This window comes from Prionailurus bengalensis, chromosome D4 (genome assembly GCF_016509475.1).
Source record: "Prionailurus bengalensis isolate Pbe53 chromosome D4, Fcat_Pben_1.1_paternal_pri, whole genome shotgun sequence".
Classification (NCBI taxonomy): Eukaryota; Metazoa; Chordata; class Mammalia; order Carnivora; family Felidae; genus Prionailurus; species Prionailurus bengalensis.
Window position 1 is genome coordinate 60,110,173 of NC_057359.1, and position 12,474 is coordinate 60,122,646.

The following is a 12,474-nucleotide window of genomic DNA, read 5'->3' on the forward strand; positions in this document are numbered from 1 at the left end:
AGGTCTGTAGGCAAAGAACAAAGATGGGCCCTGAAGCCTCAGCTGGCTTTCAATATGGAGGACTGTCATGTCTAAATCTAAGATTACATTAATTGGGATTCTATATGACAAGTGGATAATTCACATAGAACTCTATTTTATATCTCCATTTGCTCCAAAAGTATGTTTCTCAAACCCTTCTCTGGATACTGTATTCTTGTATCTTATTAAGTGTCTTAAAGCACGGTGAGGATTGCCATTTTAAGATTCCAGATTTACAAACATGAATCTCAGGCCACCTGGGTGGCTCAGTTGGTTGAGTTCTGACTTTAATTTTTTTGTTTTTTAACATTTATTTATTTTTGAGACAGAGAGAGACAGAGCATGAGCAGGGGAGGGTCAGAGAGAGAAGGAGACACAGAATCCGAAAGAGACTCCAGGCTCTGAGCGGTCAGCACAGAGCCCGACGCAGGGCTCGAACTCACGGACCGTGAGATCATGACCTGAGCTGAAGTCAGACGCTTAGCTGACCGAGCTACCCAGGCACCCCGTTGAGTGCTGACTTTAGCTCAGGTCATGATCTCACGGTTCATGGGTTCGAGCCCCACATTGGGCTCTGTGCTGACAACTCAGAGTCTGGAGCCTGTTTGGATTCTGTGTCTCCTTCTCTCTCTGACCCTCCCCCACTCATGCTGTTTCTCTCTGTCTCTCAAAAATAAATAAACGTTACCAAAAAAATTTTTTAACTAAATTAAAAAAATTAAAACATGAATCTCAAGACCATTGAGAGCAAAATGAGAAATGGTCCAAATATTTATATCCCTAAGTCTTAAAATTAGGGACATAAATTGTAACTGTCCTATAATGCACCAACCAGAGTGTCAAAAGGTGTCAGCAGCAGGAGTCCACCAACGATGATAGGGAATGCCAGCAGGTGCTAAATGCAGACTAAGTTGCCTCTGCTTTTATTGATGCTTGGGGTTTTGGGCATGGACTTTCCCCCCAGTCCTCAAAACTTCAACACACATTGGCAGAAGAATGTGAGGAGGAAAACCTAATGTTTTATACTTGTGTTAATATTCATCCTTCTCATGTATCACCTAGAATATATAGTCAAGACTAAAAGGTATCTATCTTAATGTTCAATTGACTACACCTCTCAACTTTTTAATGCTCTTCTTGGGTAACAAGACAATACCTTCTTTGTGGGTACATATTTATGTTCTTCCTAAGCATTATGTAGAAAATGAGTTAGAGAGGTCAATGTTCTTTACTAACAAGCTACTCAGTGTACTTTAATATTCTATTCTTCTTGGGAGAGGGAGGACTTCTTATAAACTTGTATTATTACCTTAGTGGTCTGGAATGTTTTTCCAAGGACTCAAATTGCAGCTAAGGAATAACTGAATAGGATCTGACAAAATAGGAACATCTTAGAGGGCTGTCAATGCTAACTTCAGTCTAATCAAAGGTTGAGAAACCTTTTTTTATAAAGGGCGAGGTAGTAAATATTTTAGGTTTTGTGGGCCAACAGCTGTGTCATTGTTACCCATAGTCTGGCACAACCACTCAACTCTGCTACTGAACTGCAGAAGCAGGCCTCCACGATGCATAAGCAAATGGGCATGGCTGTGTTCCAATAAAGCCTTATGTACACTGAATTTCATCTAATTTTCACATCACAAAATAATTCTTTTGATTTTCTTCAACCATTTAAAAATACACAAATCATATTAGCTCATAGGCAAGGCAAAAAACAGGTGGTAAGATCAGCTTGTACCCTGGTCCAGTAATAGAAAGGCTTACAACTTGGAAAAAGTGGCACCATGCATCAGTTTCTCTTCTCTTTCTTCTCTTATACAAAGAGATGCCATCGAGCCATAACTCTCAGAAATGTTACACAGATAAAATTAGAGATTGGATGATGTACAAGTGCCAGGCATTTTTATCTCTTGTTCTTTGGAGGGGCAACTTTTAGCTAACTTTCTACTTTAGTGGTTGTAAAAACCATACCTTGTCTCTGGAGAGTCTTTTTCTAAATAACGTAAAGCTAAGGGTTTTCTCAGGAGACTACAAGAAGAAGAAAAAAGCTAGCTCTTTAGGTTTGTCTAAAGATGTCCTAACTTTCTTCCCAGTGGCTTATTCCTGACAGTTCTGATACCTTTTCACGGCTTCATCCCACCTTGTATTTAGTCAGTTTGTAAGCTGTTGCTTTGGATTTGACAGAACTAAATGAGATACCTGGCTTATGGGGCAGAAACTCTCATGATTTCATAGGGTTGTTGGAGGCCAGATGCCTCATAAGGGAAATTCATGCTATTTTACTTCCCTGTTTATTTCTAAAACGTGGCTCATGATGTCATTTGTGGATGAAGGCAAGGGATTAAGTCTTAGTGGTTGAGAAGAATAAAATGTACACTTTTGTTTCTCTCGATTGACTTGAAAACAGTGTCATTCTCATTTAAAATGCATTGATGTGTTTTCAGGTTGTTTGCAGCCATTGAAATATCTGTCATTTGCTTTATTTAAAAATTTCAGGTGGAAAAACCTTGCAGTGGTGGTCAAGATTTACTTCTTTATCCAGCTAAGAGAAAGCAGCTTTTGAGAAGTGAACTGGATGGTGAAAAAGTGCCTCCATCCCCACTACCTGCTCCAAAACAAATACCACCATTAAAAGGGTGTCCAGCAGTTATGCCGGGAGACTTTAAAGAGAAAGTTGCAGAGCTTCTGGCGAAATATTCAAGTGGTCTTTGGGCCAGCGCACTCCCCAAAGCATTTGAGGACATGTACAAAATGAAATTCCCTGAGGATGCCTTAAAAAATCTTGCCTCGCTTTCTGATGTATGCACCATAGACTACATTTCTGGAAATCCCCAGAAGGCCATTCTCTATGCTAAACTTCCGTTGCCCACTGACAAAATCCCAAAGGATGCAGGGCAATCACATGGCGATTATGATATCAAGTCTATGGTCGAACAAGAATATTTGCAGATAGAAGAAAACATTGCCAAAAGTGCTGATACCTTTGTGGAGAATACAACAGTTCCTCCGTTAATCATTCCGACTGAGGCATCCCCATCTGTATTGGTGGTTGAACTGAGCAACACAAATGAAGTGGTTATCAGGCGAGTTTTATTTTCTAATTCTTTAGGATACTGCTGTACTGTTGTCACTTGGCTATTCTTCCCGTGGATGCTGGAAGTTGAGGAAGAATAGTATATTTTTAGTTCTGTAGAGTTATAATGAAGTATAACCGTAATTCTTGGTTTTACATCTTGTACATTTCTCTCAACTGCCAGAACTGTGTTTGTATCTTTTAGGAGATTAATTCTTATTTCTTCTACATTAATGGTTATATATGTACATTTGTCTCTCCCAGTAGACAGTGAGCATCTTGAAATCAAAGCACTTTAAAAAATTAATCTCTGCATATATTCTGAATATTTGGTAGATTTGTTAAATATGCAACTGTTCTCATGAGAAAAGATAACAGTATTAAAATTGGAATGATAATATGGTCTGAATGCAAGAAGAATCTATGTCAAAAGCATAATGATAACTGTGTATATCAAAAGCAATGAATGTCTAATCCATAGAATAAGTAAGTCACCCACTAGGTAGGTAATACTATTTAATCTGGGACTGTGTAGCATTTTACAGAAGTCAAAATAGCCAAGCACTGCCTACCTAGTACAATACATAAGATTAGCCCTTGGAGCCAAAGGTACTCTCTGGTTACTTGGTCCTTTTGATATCATCGTTGCCTGGGCGGAAGAACCATTGCCAAAGTGGCTGATGATAGCTGGAATTACAAAAGATGGTTCAGCCCCAGGCACCTGACATGGACTTTTGGAGAAAATATAGAATACATAGAAGATATTAAAAGACTATAATTTGTAGTTTCTAACTTGGGATAAAGAATGGAACCAGTGTAGCTGGATCTCTGGAGGCACCAGCCTAAAGTATGGCTGTGGACAGAAAAGGAAAAGGCTGAATCAGAGCAGTGTCCAGGCTTCTTCAACCAAAATGTTGAAATTTGGGCTGTTACTTCTCCAGAGAATCATAGGTAAGAGTCTGAGTGGATAATGAAGTGGAATCAAGTGTCTTGGTATGCTCAAACTAGATTGTACAGAACCTTTAGAGAGGTCTTATTCTGTACAGAGGTAGTAAATGAATAAAGCTTTTATTCTAAGATGCTGTATTGCCTGAAGATGTAAATGGATTGTTGAGGGTTGGGGATTCCACTGTGGTTCACTAATAAATTGAAGTAAAGGAAGGATGTTGAGGAGCACATTGCTAACTCCTACCGTTTCGAAGAAATCTAAGTCTGCCTTCCTGGCAGGATCCTTTGGTGTCTGTTACTATTAGCTGTCGGATCTGTTGTCAGAGACCAAGCACCCAGCACTGGGCTCGACATCGACAGATCATATGATTTCTGATGTTCTAACCAAGGGTTGGCAGGAATCTGGATCAGGTCCGGGACTTCAGTAGAAGGGTTCTAATCTATGTCAGGATGATTAGGTCCAGGTCTTCAGATTGTTTAGATCCCCTTTTCCAATATAAATTTGAATCCTGGAGTTAGCATTCTACCTGTTCAGCACAGTTGCTGGCAGCCAGCAAGCATGATGGGTAATGTGTGCTGTTAGATCGACCCAAGGTCATTGGCATCCCCCACCCACCAACCCAGAGACTCAGTAGATTCCAACCAGGCTGAGCCCTATTCTATATTCATGTCTTCACCCAGGTAGACAGTAAGCTCTGGAAACTAGGCCTGTGACTCATGAAGGGTCTGAGGAGGGGTTGTGGCACAGACCTCATATCAAGTGTGGGAATCCCTTGTCTTCAGTGTCAAAAATTAACTTTGTGAAACTGTACTTACGGAATACCTGAATTAGCCTACATATCATTCTTTGCCCACTTGTTCAGGTAATTGGGAGAGAGTGCAGGACTTCATTCTTCCCACTACCCACCATCACACCAACCATAATATCACCTCCACCCAAGCCAAGTAGCCATTCTTCTCTGCCAGTTGTCATTGAGAGCGGATTTCATGCTGCTTCTCTCCACCTTCCTCCTCCCTAGCGGGTGCCTGTGCTGAACACACAACCAAGTCACAGGCTGCTGCCCAAGCCTCCGGGCCGGTTAGGCTCCCAGGGCCGTGGCAGCACTAAAAGGAGGACCTGTGAGACTCCAGGTCTGGGAAATGGGCACTCGGCAGAGCTACAGACCTCCTGGGGGACGTCAGAGCTGAGAGGCAGCTGCACCCCAGGCAGCACCTTACCATTTGTTAAAGCTCAGTAAACTTAACCAGCAGAGTGTGACAAAGCTTCTTTAGCTGTTTCTGGAGTAAATAAGATGCATGCAATATTTGGTTTTAAAATAGCCATTGCTCAAAAGAGGCATTCTTTTCATTTTGTGTAGGACCTTTTAAAACTTTTTTAACTCTAGTAACAAATAGATTGAATAGGGTGTCTTCTGTCCTGCCGATAGTTACCAAGAATGCATGAAAACATTTTCAGAGGAGTAGTCTCTTAAAGCTGTATAGGAGCACTTGGGCCCTGGGTAAAAGCGGAACAGTGCAAAGGGCAATGTGCTTGTTGGCATACCCCCCATCTCCCTAGTCAGTGATTCTGGTGCTGTTACGGCATAGCTTCCAGCTAAAAAGGCTTCATCCTGTGGTTGAGACAGCTCCCGTTATAGGAGCTGAACTTGATTTGCTGGGTTTCACGTCCTAGAAAGAGGCCTTTGATGGAATTGTCCCTAAGTACTAAAAGGCAAGAACACAAGAGTCTATTTGTGGCACAAAGGGAAATAGTGTGTTTTAATAATCAACTGGGATGAGGTGACTGCAGTTTTAACAGCAGAAAATTGTAGAAGGAGATAGGCCATATCCTGAAAAAGCCTTCTCAGAAAGCATACAATTTAAGAGAGATTTAGCTAGAAGATATCATCTCTTTAAGGGTATCAGAGCTCAATGTTTTGTTGTAATTTGTTTAAACTTGTCCAGTAAGCTGGGGAGGTGGGTTGTCACATGGTTGTGTTTAGTGCATTTCAGGCTTTGTTTTTCTCTTAAAATTTCATTGGTTTTCAGGGCTTGAGTCTTGCTCAAACCCAGCCTTAAGGCAAAACCACCAACTGGATTCTCTTCTCAGTAATCCACAAAGATTTCCAGCAGCCTTAGGAAAAAAATCTTAAGCAGACTCTTGCTAATCCGTCCTGCACTCATGTCTCCATTTTCCACCATATTTTCCTCTCTTCCCTTCCCTTGAATCTTTTCTCAGCCTCACCCTCGCCGAAGTTTCCCTGACTGCTTACTGTTACATCCTCCAGCTGTCTGGATTGTTGTCAAGCATTTGATCTGGTGTGTTCGGCCCTGGTGCTGTTTTACATGAGCCCCATAATATTATACTTTCCTTTATCAAGACAGAAATGTTTGCTAAATACGTGTTCTCCTACCCATTGACATAATCCATGTCTGAGACTGGAAAGATGGCAGTAGAAAAGAAATGAGAGTGTCATTAGTGAATTCCTGGTGAATTCCTGTCATTTTCCTCCTTCTGGGTTGCTTCATTTGTGGTCTCTTCCTTTAACTAATTCAGGTATGTGGGCAAAGACTATTCTGCTGCTCAGGAATTAATGGAAGATGAGATGAAGGAGTATTACAGTAAGAACCCCAAGATCACACCAGTCCAGACTGTGCATGTTGGGCAGTTACTGGCTGTAAATGCTGAGGAGGATGCTTGGTTACGGGCACAGATCATCTCGATGGATGAAAACAAAATAAAGGCAAGCACTGTTTACTTTGTCATAGCATTATGAAGAGGCACACATTATTTTTCAAACGTAGGTGTTGCTTCTAATATTGTGTCCTTCCTAACTCCATTTAGTTTTTTCCAGAAGTTGACAAGATAATATCTGTAAAAGATTATCGCTATCAGCTTTTAAGTCCGTGGTAGTCATATGATCTCAAGAGTTTGAGTTTAAAAAAAAGAAAAAAAAAAAGTCTTCTCCATGGCAGTATTCATAACCCATGATATAATCAGGAAAGGGTCTTTATTTCTATTCTCAGGAGAGACATAATCATTACCGATCAAAGCTCTGTGGGATTCCTATCAAGATCAGCACTTTGGAGTAAGGGAAGCAATACAGACCAGAGGACGTGACATCCCCCCTCTCCCCTCTTATGCAGCCAGCCAAGGACCCCAAACAGGACTCAGGTTGTGCCCCGAGAGCTGTCTGAGTGTTGCGCTCTCCGTCCTCTTGGAGAAGTCAGAGGACTCTTTGGCCTGTCTCTTGCGTCAGCAGGCTCCAAGACTTCCAGACTTGGCCATGTTCTTGGCTGTCAACCTCTGCCCCATGGCCTCTTCTTTCCTTCAGTGCAGAGATGAAGAATGAGAACTCTCTTACTCTCAAGGCACGGTTTTGTCTGGGTTTTACAAGCAGGGAAATATACTTCTATTTCTGCAGCCTCTGTTCCATAATTTGAAACCTATTTAATTATGGTGTTGTCAGTCCCTGGCAAATAACCTTTGTGTGTCACTGAGTGCAGATACTGCTCACTGAACCTGGGCTTAGGTCCATCAGATACTCTGCCCTGAAACCCCTGGCCCCAAGCACAGGGTCAGGAGGGTCAGAAAGGATACTTGCTGCTTCTTACCCAGATGGTTCAATACAAGAGGCCCTGGCCCTCTATGGAAGCAAGCTCACCTTAACCACCGAGCCACCCTTAGCCACTCACAGAGAAGTTTAGGAAATTCTTTAACTAAATCTACAAAGATACAGTTTTTAAGCAATTTGGCCTGACTATAAAAATCTGAAAATTGGAATGGTTTGGCAGTTTCTTAGAAAGTTATTACACTTACCATCTGACCCCTAAGTCTTTACACAAGAGAAGTGAAAATATAGGTCCACCAAAAGGCTTGGACACAAGTTTGGAGCAGCTTTATTATTACTAGTCCCAAATGGGAAACAACCCAAATGCTTACCAATAGGTGAATGTAAAAGCAAATTGTAGTATATTCATAGAATGGAATACTAGTCAACAAAAAAAAAAGGCATGAACTACTGAAAACAGTCACATGGTTAAAACTCATGAACTGTAAGTGAGAGCAGTCAGATACAAAAGAGCTATCCTGTCTGATTCCAGATAAGTGATGGCTAAGAACAGCTAAAAATTCATCTATAGTGATAGAAATCAGATCAATGGTTGCCTGTGACAGGAGGTGGAGGGGGCTTAATTGGAAGGGGGTAAGGGGGAATTTTTGAAGTGGTGGATGTGGTCTGTATCTTGATTATCATGGTCATTGTATGGATATATACATTTATCACAGCTCATCAAACTGTATACTTTAAATGGGCATTTTTCATTCAGTGTAAATTATATGTGGATATAGTTTGGGGGAAAAAAATCTGGAACACGTTAAGGACCAAGCAGAGAACTGGGCCCGTGGGAAGCACAGTGTGATTAGCGGCTTGGGCCTTAGTCCTGCCTCTGCCTGGGAATAGTCATGTGCCCCTGGTCAAGTCCCTCCATCCCCTTATCTGTATCTCAGATGCCCTTCCCTGCATGAAAACACTCTGATCTTGGGACGTTGTCTTCAACTGGAACCTCCTCTGGGAAAGAAAACCTTTCACACAATCTTAAGATTGGCTAAAGTAGTAAAAACCAAAAGGGCAGTGTCATGAAAGCCAGAAGAAGAAAGTATCCCATCGGGGAGAGATCACCAGCTGTGGCATCGGATTGCTAAGAGCCGTGGCTGGTGTTGGGGGTGAAGGGGGCATCTCAGTATGTTATACGGTCTCATAAGCTCTTAGACTGCAGTCCATGGAACAATTCTGTTCTGAGCTTGTTCCCCTCAACCCTGTGAAGCAGACAGACATGCAGTTCTCCTTTTCTCTGGAGAAACCCCCGCTACTTAGTCTGTTTCTCTTGAGCTGTGCTGTGCCTGGCAACGAATACAATTCCCTCCTTGCTTTCCACTTGTCAATCTTTGGTGAGTGTGGGAAACAGGAGTATGAAGTCATGCCCTGAAGTGGGTGCTGGATTGGGCCCAACCCAGACCGGCATCCCAAGGATGTCTGATTATCACTCAGGTGGCGCGGTGAGGTCTACGGCCACTTGATGGTGCCAGAGAACCAGGAACTGAATGGGGCTCCGCTCCAGGCCTGGGCTGCTTGTGCTGATCCCAAGGCATTAGGGAGAGAAACTCCACTCAGCAGCGCAGGGCTGAGTACGGTGTGAATCAAACTCGCAACCCATGAGCAAGTGTTTTGTACACCGCAGCTGCCATACAAATGCACAGTGTTTGACTCAGAAAGAAAGAAAGGAAAGAGAACAAGCTCCAAATGTTACAGAAATCCTTTGAAGATTTTGGAGCAGTTATTCTTTAGTCTTTTGATGCTAGGAATACAGACTGAATTTCCCTGGAATGATGATTATGTCCTACTGATATTATGTCCTATTGGTAGACCGTGTTCTCTGCATTCTAGGTCTGGGAAGAGCAGAGTCCAAGTTGTAGGTAGTGATAGCTATTAAAGGAAACAAGTGTTGCCTGACTCCTGAGGCTTATGGGAAAGAAGAACAGGTGCTGCTTTGGGACTGGAGTAAAGAAAGGGCCTGGATGCCTAAATGGCTGCGCCACAGATCTCAGCCTACAGGAGCCCTGAATCAAGATAGGGACTCTGGGAGATGATTATCTCCATCATGACATACAGGCCCCACAGACCCACTTATCAGGTGGTCTGGAAGGGTATTTAGAGTCTCTGCATCTCTTCTTTTTTTCATTTGATTCCCTGCTGGGGAGAATTTCTGTTTTGTCTGTTTAGTACCAGAATCTAGGTACTAAGAAGCTGGCCTTTGGGCTTAATTTTTCTACAGAAAGTGAAAGCACCTGGCTCTCTGCTACATGGTATTTCTTAGTGGTGCCTTTGCTCTGGCTTTTGTTTGTTTGAATAGCTGTCATCTGTTTTAATTAGAGAAGCATACTAGGTTTTTAATGCTTTCCCTCAGATTATTAGTTATCGTTCTATAGTTATCATTCTAAACCACAGCTCATTATTTCTAGTTTTATTTTATGGTTTTAAATTTTTAAAATGCTTTTATTTTTGAGAGAGAGAGAGAAAGAGCACTCACATGAGTTGGGAAGGGGCAGATAAAGAGGGAGACACAGAATCCGAAGCAGGCTCTAGGCTCCAAGCTGTCAGCACAGAGCCTGACATGGGGCTCGAACCCACAAACGCTGAGATCATGACCTGAGCTGAAGTCGGATACTTAACTGACTGAGCCACCCAGGCACTCCTAGATTTTATTTTTCTAAAAAAAAAAAAAAAAAAAAAAAAAAAAAGCTTTTTTTAATACATTTCTTTCCAATAGAAGATGTTATTAATATTCCAGAGATAACATCCAAGCTCTCAGTGATCTGTGCTAATGGTGAGGAAGAGTTGTGCAGGTTTCTGCAAACACAGAGCTCTGTCCAGCAGACTTGGGGCCTTTTGTTGAGCTGGCCGAAGGCCTAACCCAGCTTTGCTCCACTGAGAAGTACCTATTTTTACAGTGTAGAATTTCCTGTTATCTAGCCATAACGCCATTGTTGTCATCGACAGAAAGCATCTGGATCTCTCAAAGCGCATAGCTGGGAGTAAGTAGTCACAAGTGCTGTTTTGGGGATTTCCTACTCCTCTGTAGGTGACACCCCCTCTAGAAACCAATCCTGCTCCCTAAGGATGCACATCATTAGTGGAAGTACGGAAATCAAGACAGGAAGGGGCAGGGGCAGTCAGGGCTGTGGATCTGGACAGTTGTGCTGCTGAGAAGCTGGCAGCTACAAGGCATCTGACTGAGTTCAGTCTTACCTCGTTCTTCCTGTTGGCGAAGAGGAGTGAGGCCTGGAGTCTGGGGCCCTGGCTTCCCTGGTCCCAGCCCTAGCCTTTCCTTTCTGGACTAAGTCAGGGGCACCACCCCTGCCATTTTCCAGGAAGTCTAGTGCCACTGAACATGTTTTTAGGGAATAAATGGAGCCAATCAAATGTGTCGGATGTTTTTTAAGAAGAGAGGATGAAGAATTTTATTTGAGCCTAAATGATGTTTTTCTTATCATTAGGTATGCTATGTTGACTATGGTTTTAGTGAAAATATTGAAAAGAGCAAAGCATACAAATTGAACCCAAAGTTCTGTTCACTCTCATTCCAAGCTACAAAGTGTAAGCTAGCAGGTAAGAGGAACTTTTTTTAAAGCTCTCTCCATTTTGATACATTATTACCATTGTACCTTTGGGCGGTTAAATCCTAAAATGACCTAAGTATCTCAAGGTCTTATAATGAGTTATTTCTTGAAAGGTATAAATAAATTCATGTTTAATGTCTTTACAAGATGTGACCATTATCAATAGGTTATAATGTTTTTATTATACTTTATTATGCGAATGTCTATTGGCCATCTTAAAGGTTTTGTTGTTGTTGTTCAAACTGCCCTAGCAATGCCAGCCAGAGGCCCTGCCTGTATCATGGGATTTGATCAGTTTGAATCCTGTTATTTGACCTGTTGGGAAGTGACTCTCCGCTTCTTCCCCACTGAGGTGGCCTCTGGCTACTGCTTGTTATCACCTAATGCACCTTCATGCACCCAAGCCCAAGTTCATCCTTCTCTGGCACAGTCCACATACCATTGTTCTTTTCTTTCCTCCTCTTGTGTGTGAGAGGGATGCTGTAGGAGTAACCTACAAGCATGGAGGACATAGTGGCCGTGTTAATATGAGGAAAGACACGGGAGTGTGTAAGCATCATGCCAGGAGAGCCTGAGCTAAATTCAGAAAGTGATCACATTTCTTCAATGAAAATTAGTCCTGTGAGAAATACCTCCTTCTCAGCCAGAAAGGGTTTTTATGCCAATGGGGCTGGGTATGGCTCTGTCTGTGAGGTAAATCCCAAGTTGTTTTAGAAGCCTCTTACAAGCCTGTGGGAGTTAGTTTTGAAAAGAATGTATCAGGAGCGTAGGACAAGATTCAGGATGCTGAGATGAGAGATTTGGTGAAAGCTGTGACGTTATGTGTCCGGAAGAGAGAACAAGAAGAGAGAGGTAGCTCACAGGGACTCTGAACTCGTGCTTATGGATTTCAAGGGAAAAATACAGAAATGGACCTCATGACACCATTGGGGAAATGATGAGCTAGTTTTAATTAGTTTAAAAGAATAACTTAGAGTTGTCATGTATATGTTACATAGAATTACAATTTTCAAAGAATTTAAAGAGTTAAGTAGACCACAGTGAAATTCACCTAATACCTATATTATGTTAAATACAATTTAATCTTTCTTTGATAAATCACAACGTTCTTTGGTATACTCAGAACCATCATGGTGTACTTAAGAAGAAATAAAGAAAGAAAATAATTGTATAAATTTCCAATAAATGCATATTCATTTTATATGAAACAATTGCATATTTAATTAGAAAATTTTAAAGATCAAGGGTAAATTTTTAGGAAAAACATTACAAA

At 41.8% G+C, this 12,474-nt stretch overlaps 1 protein-coding gene across 5 annotated transcripts in view; it reads left to right on the plus strand.

Annotated features, from left to right (window-relative positions):
• TDRD7 (tudor domain containing 7) overlaps positions 1-12,474 on the plus strand; it is a 76,395-nt gene that overhangs the window by 43,211 nt on the left and 20,710 nt on the right. For all 5 annotated transcript variants that reach the window (XM_043567135.1, XM_043567134.1, XM_043567136.1 and 2 more), the window contains 3 exons: positions 2,518-3,104; positions 6,579-6,765; positions 11,079-11,190. In XM_043567135.1, coding sequence (XP_043423070.1) covers positions 2,518-3,104; positions 6,579-6,765; positions 11,079-11,190 — 886 coding nt within the window. The remainder of the gene's footprint in view (positions 1-2,517; positions 3,105-6,578; positions 6,766-11,078; positions 11,191-12,474) is intronic.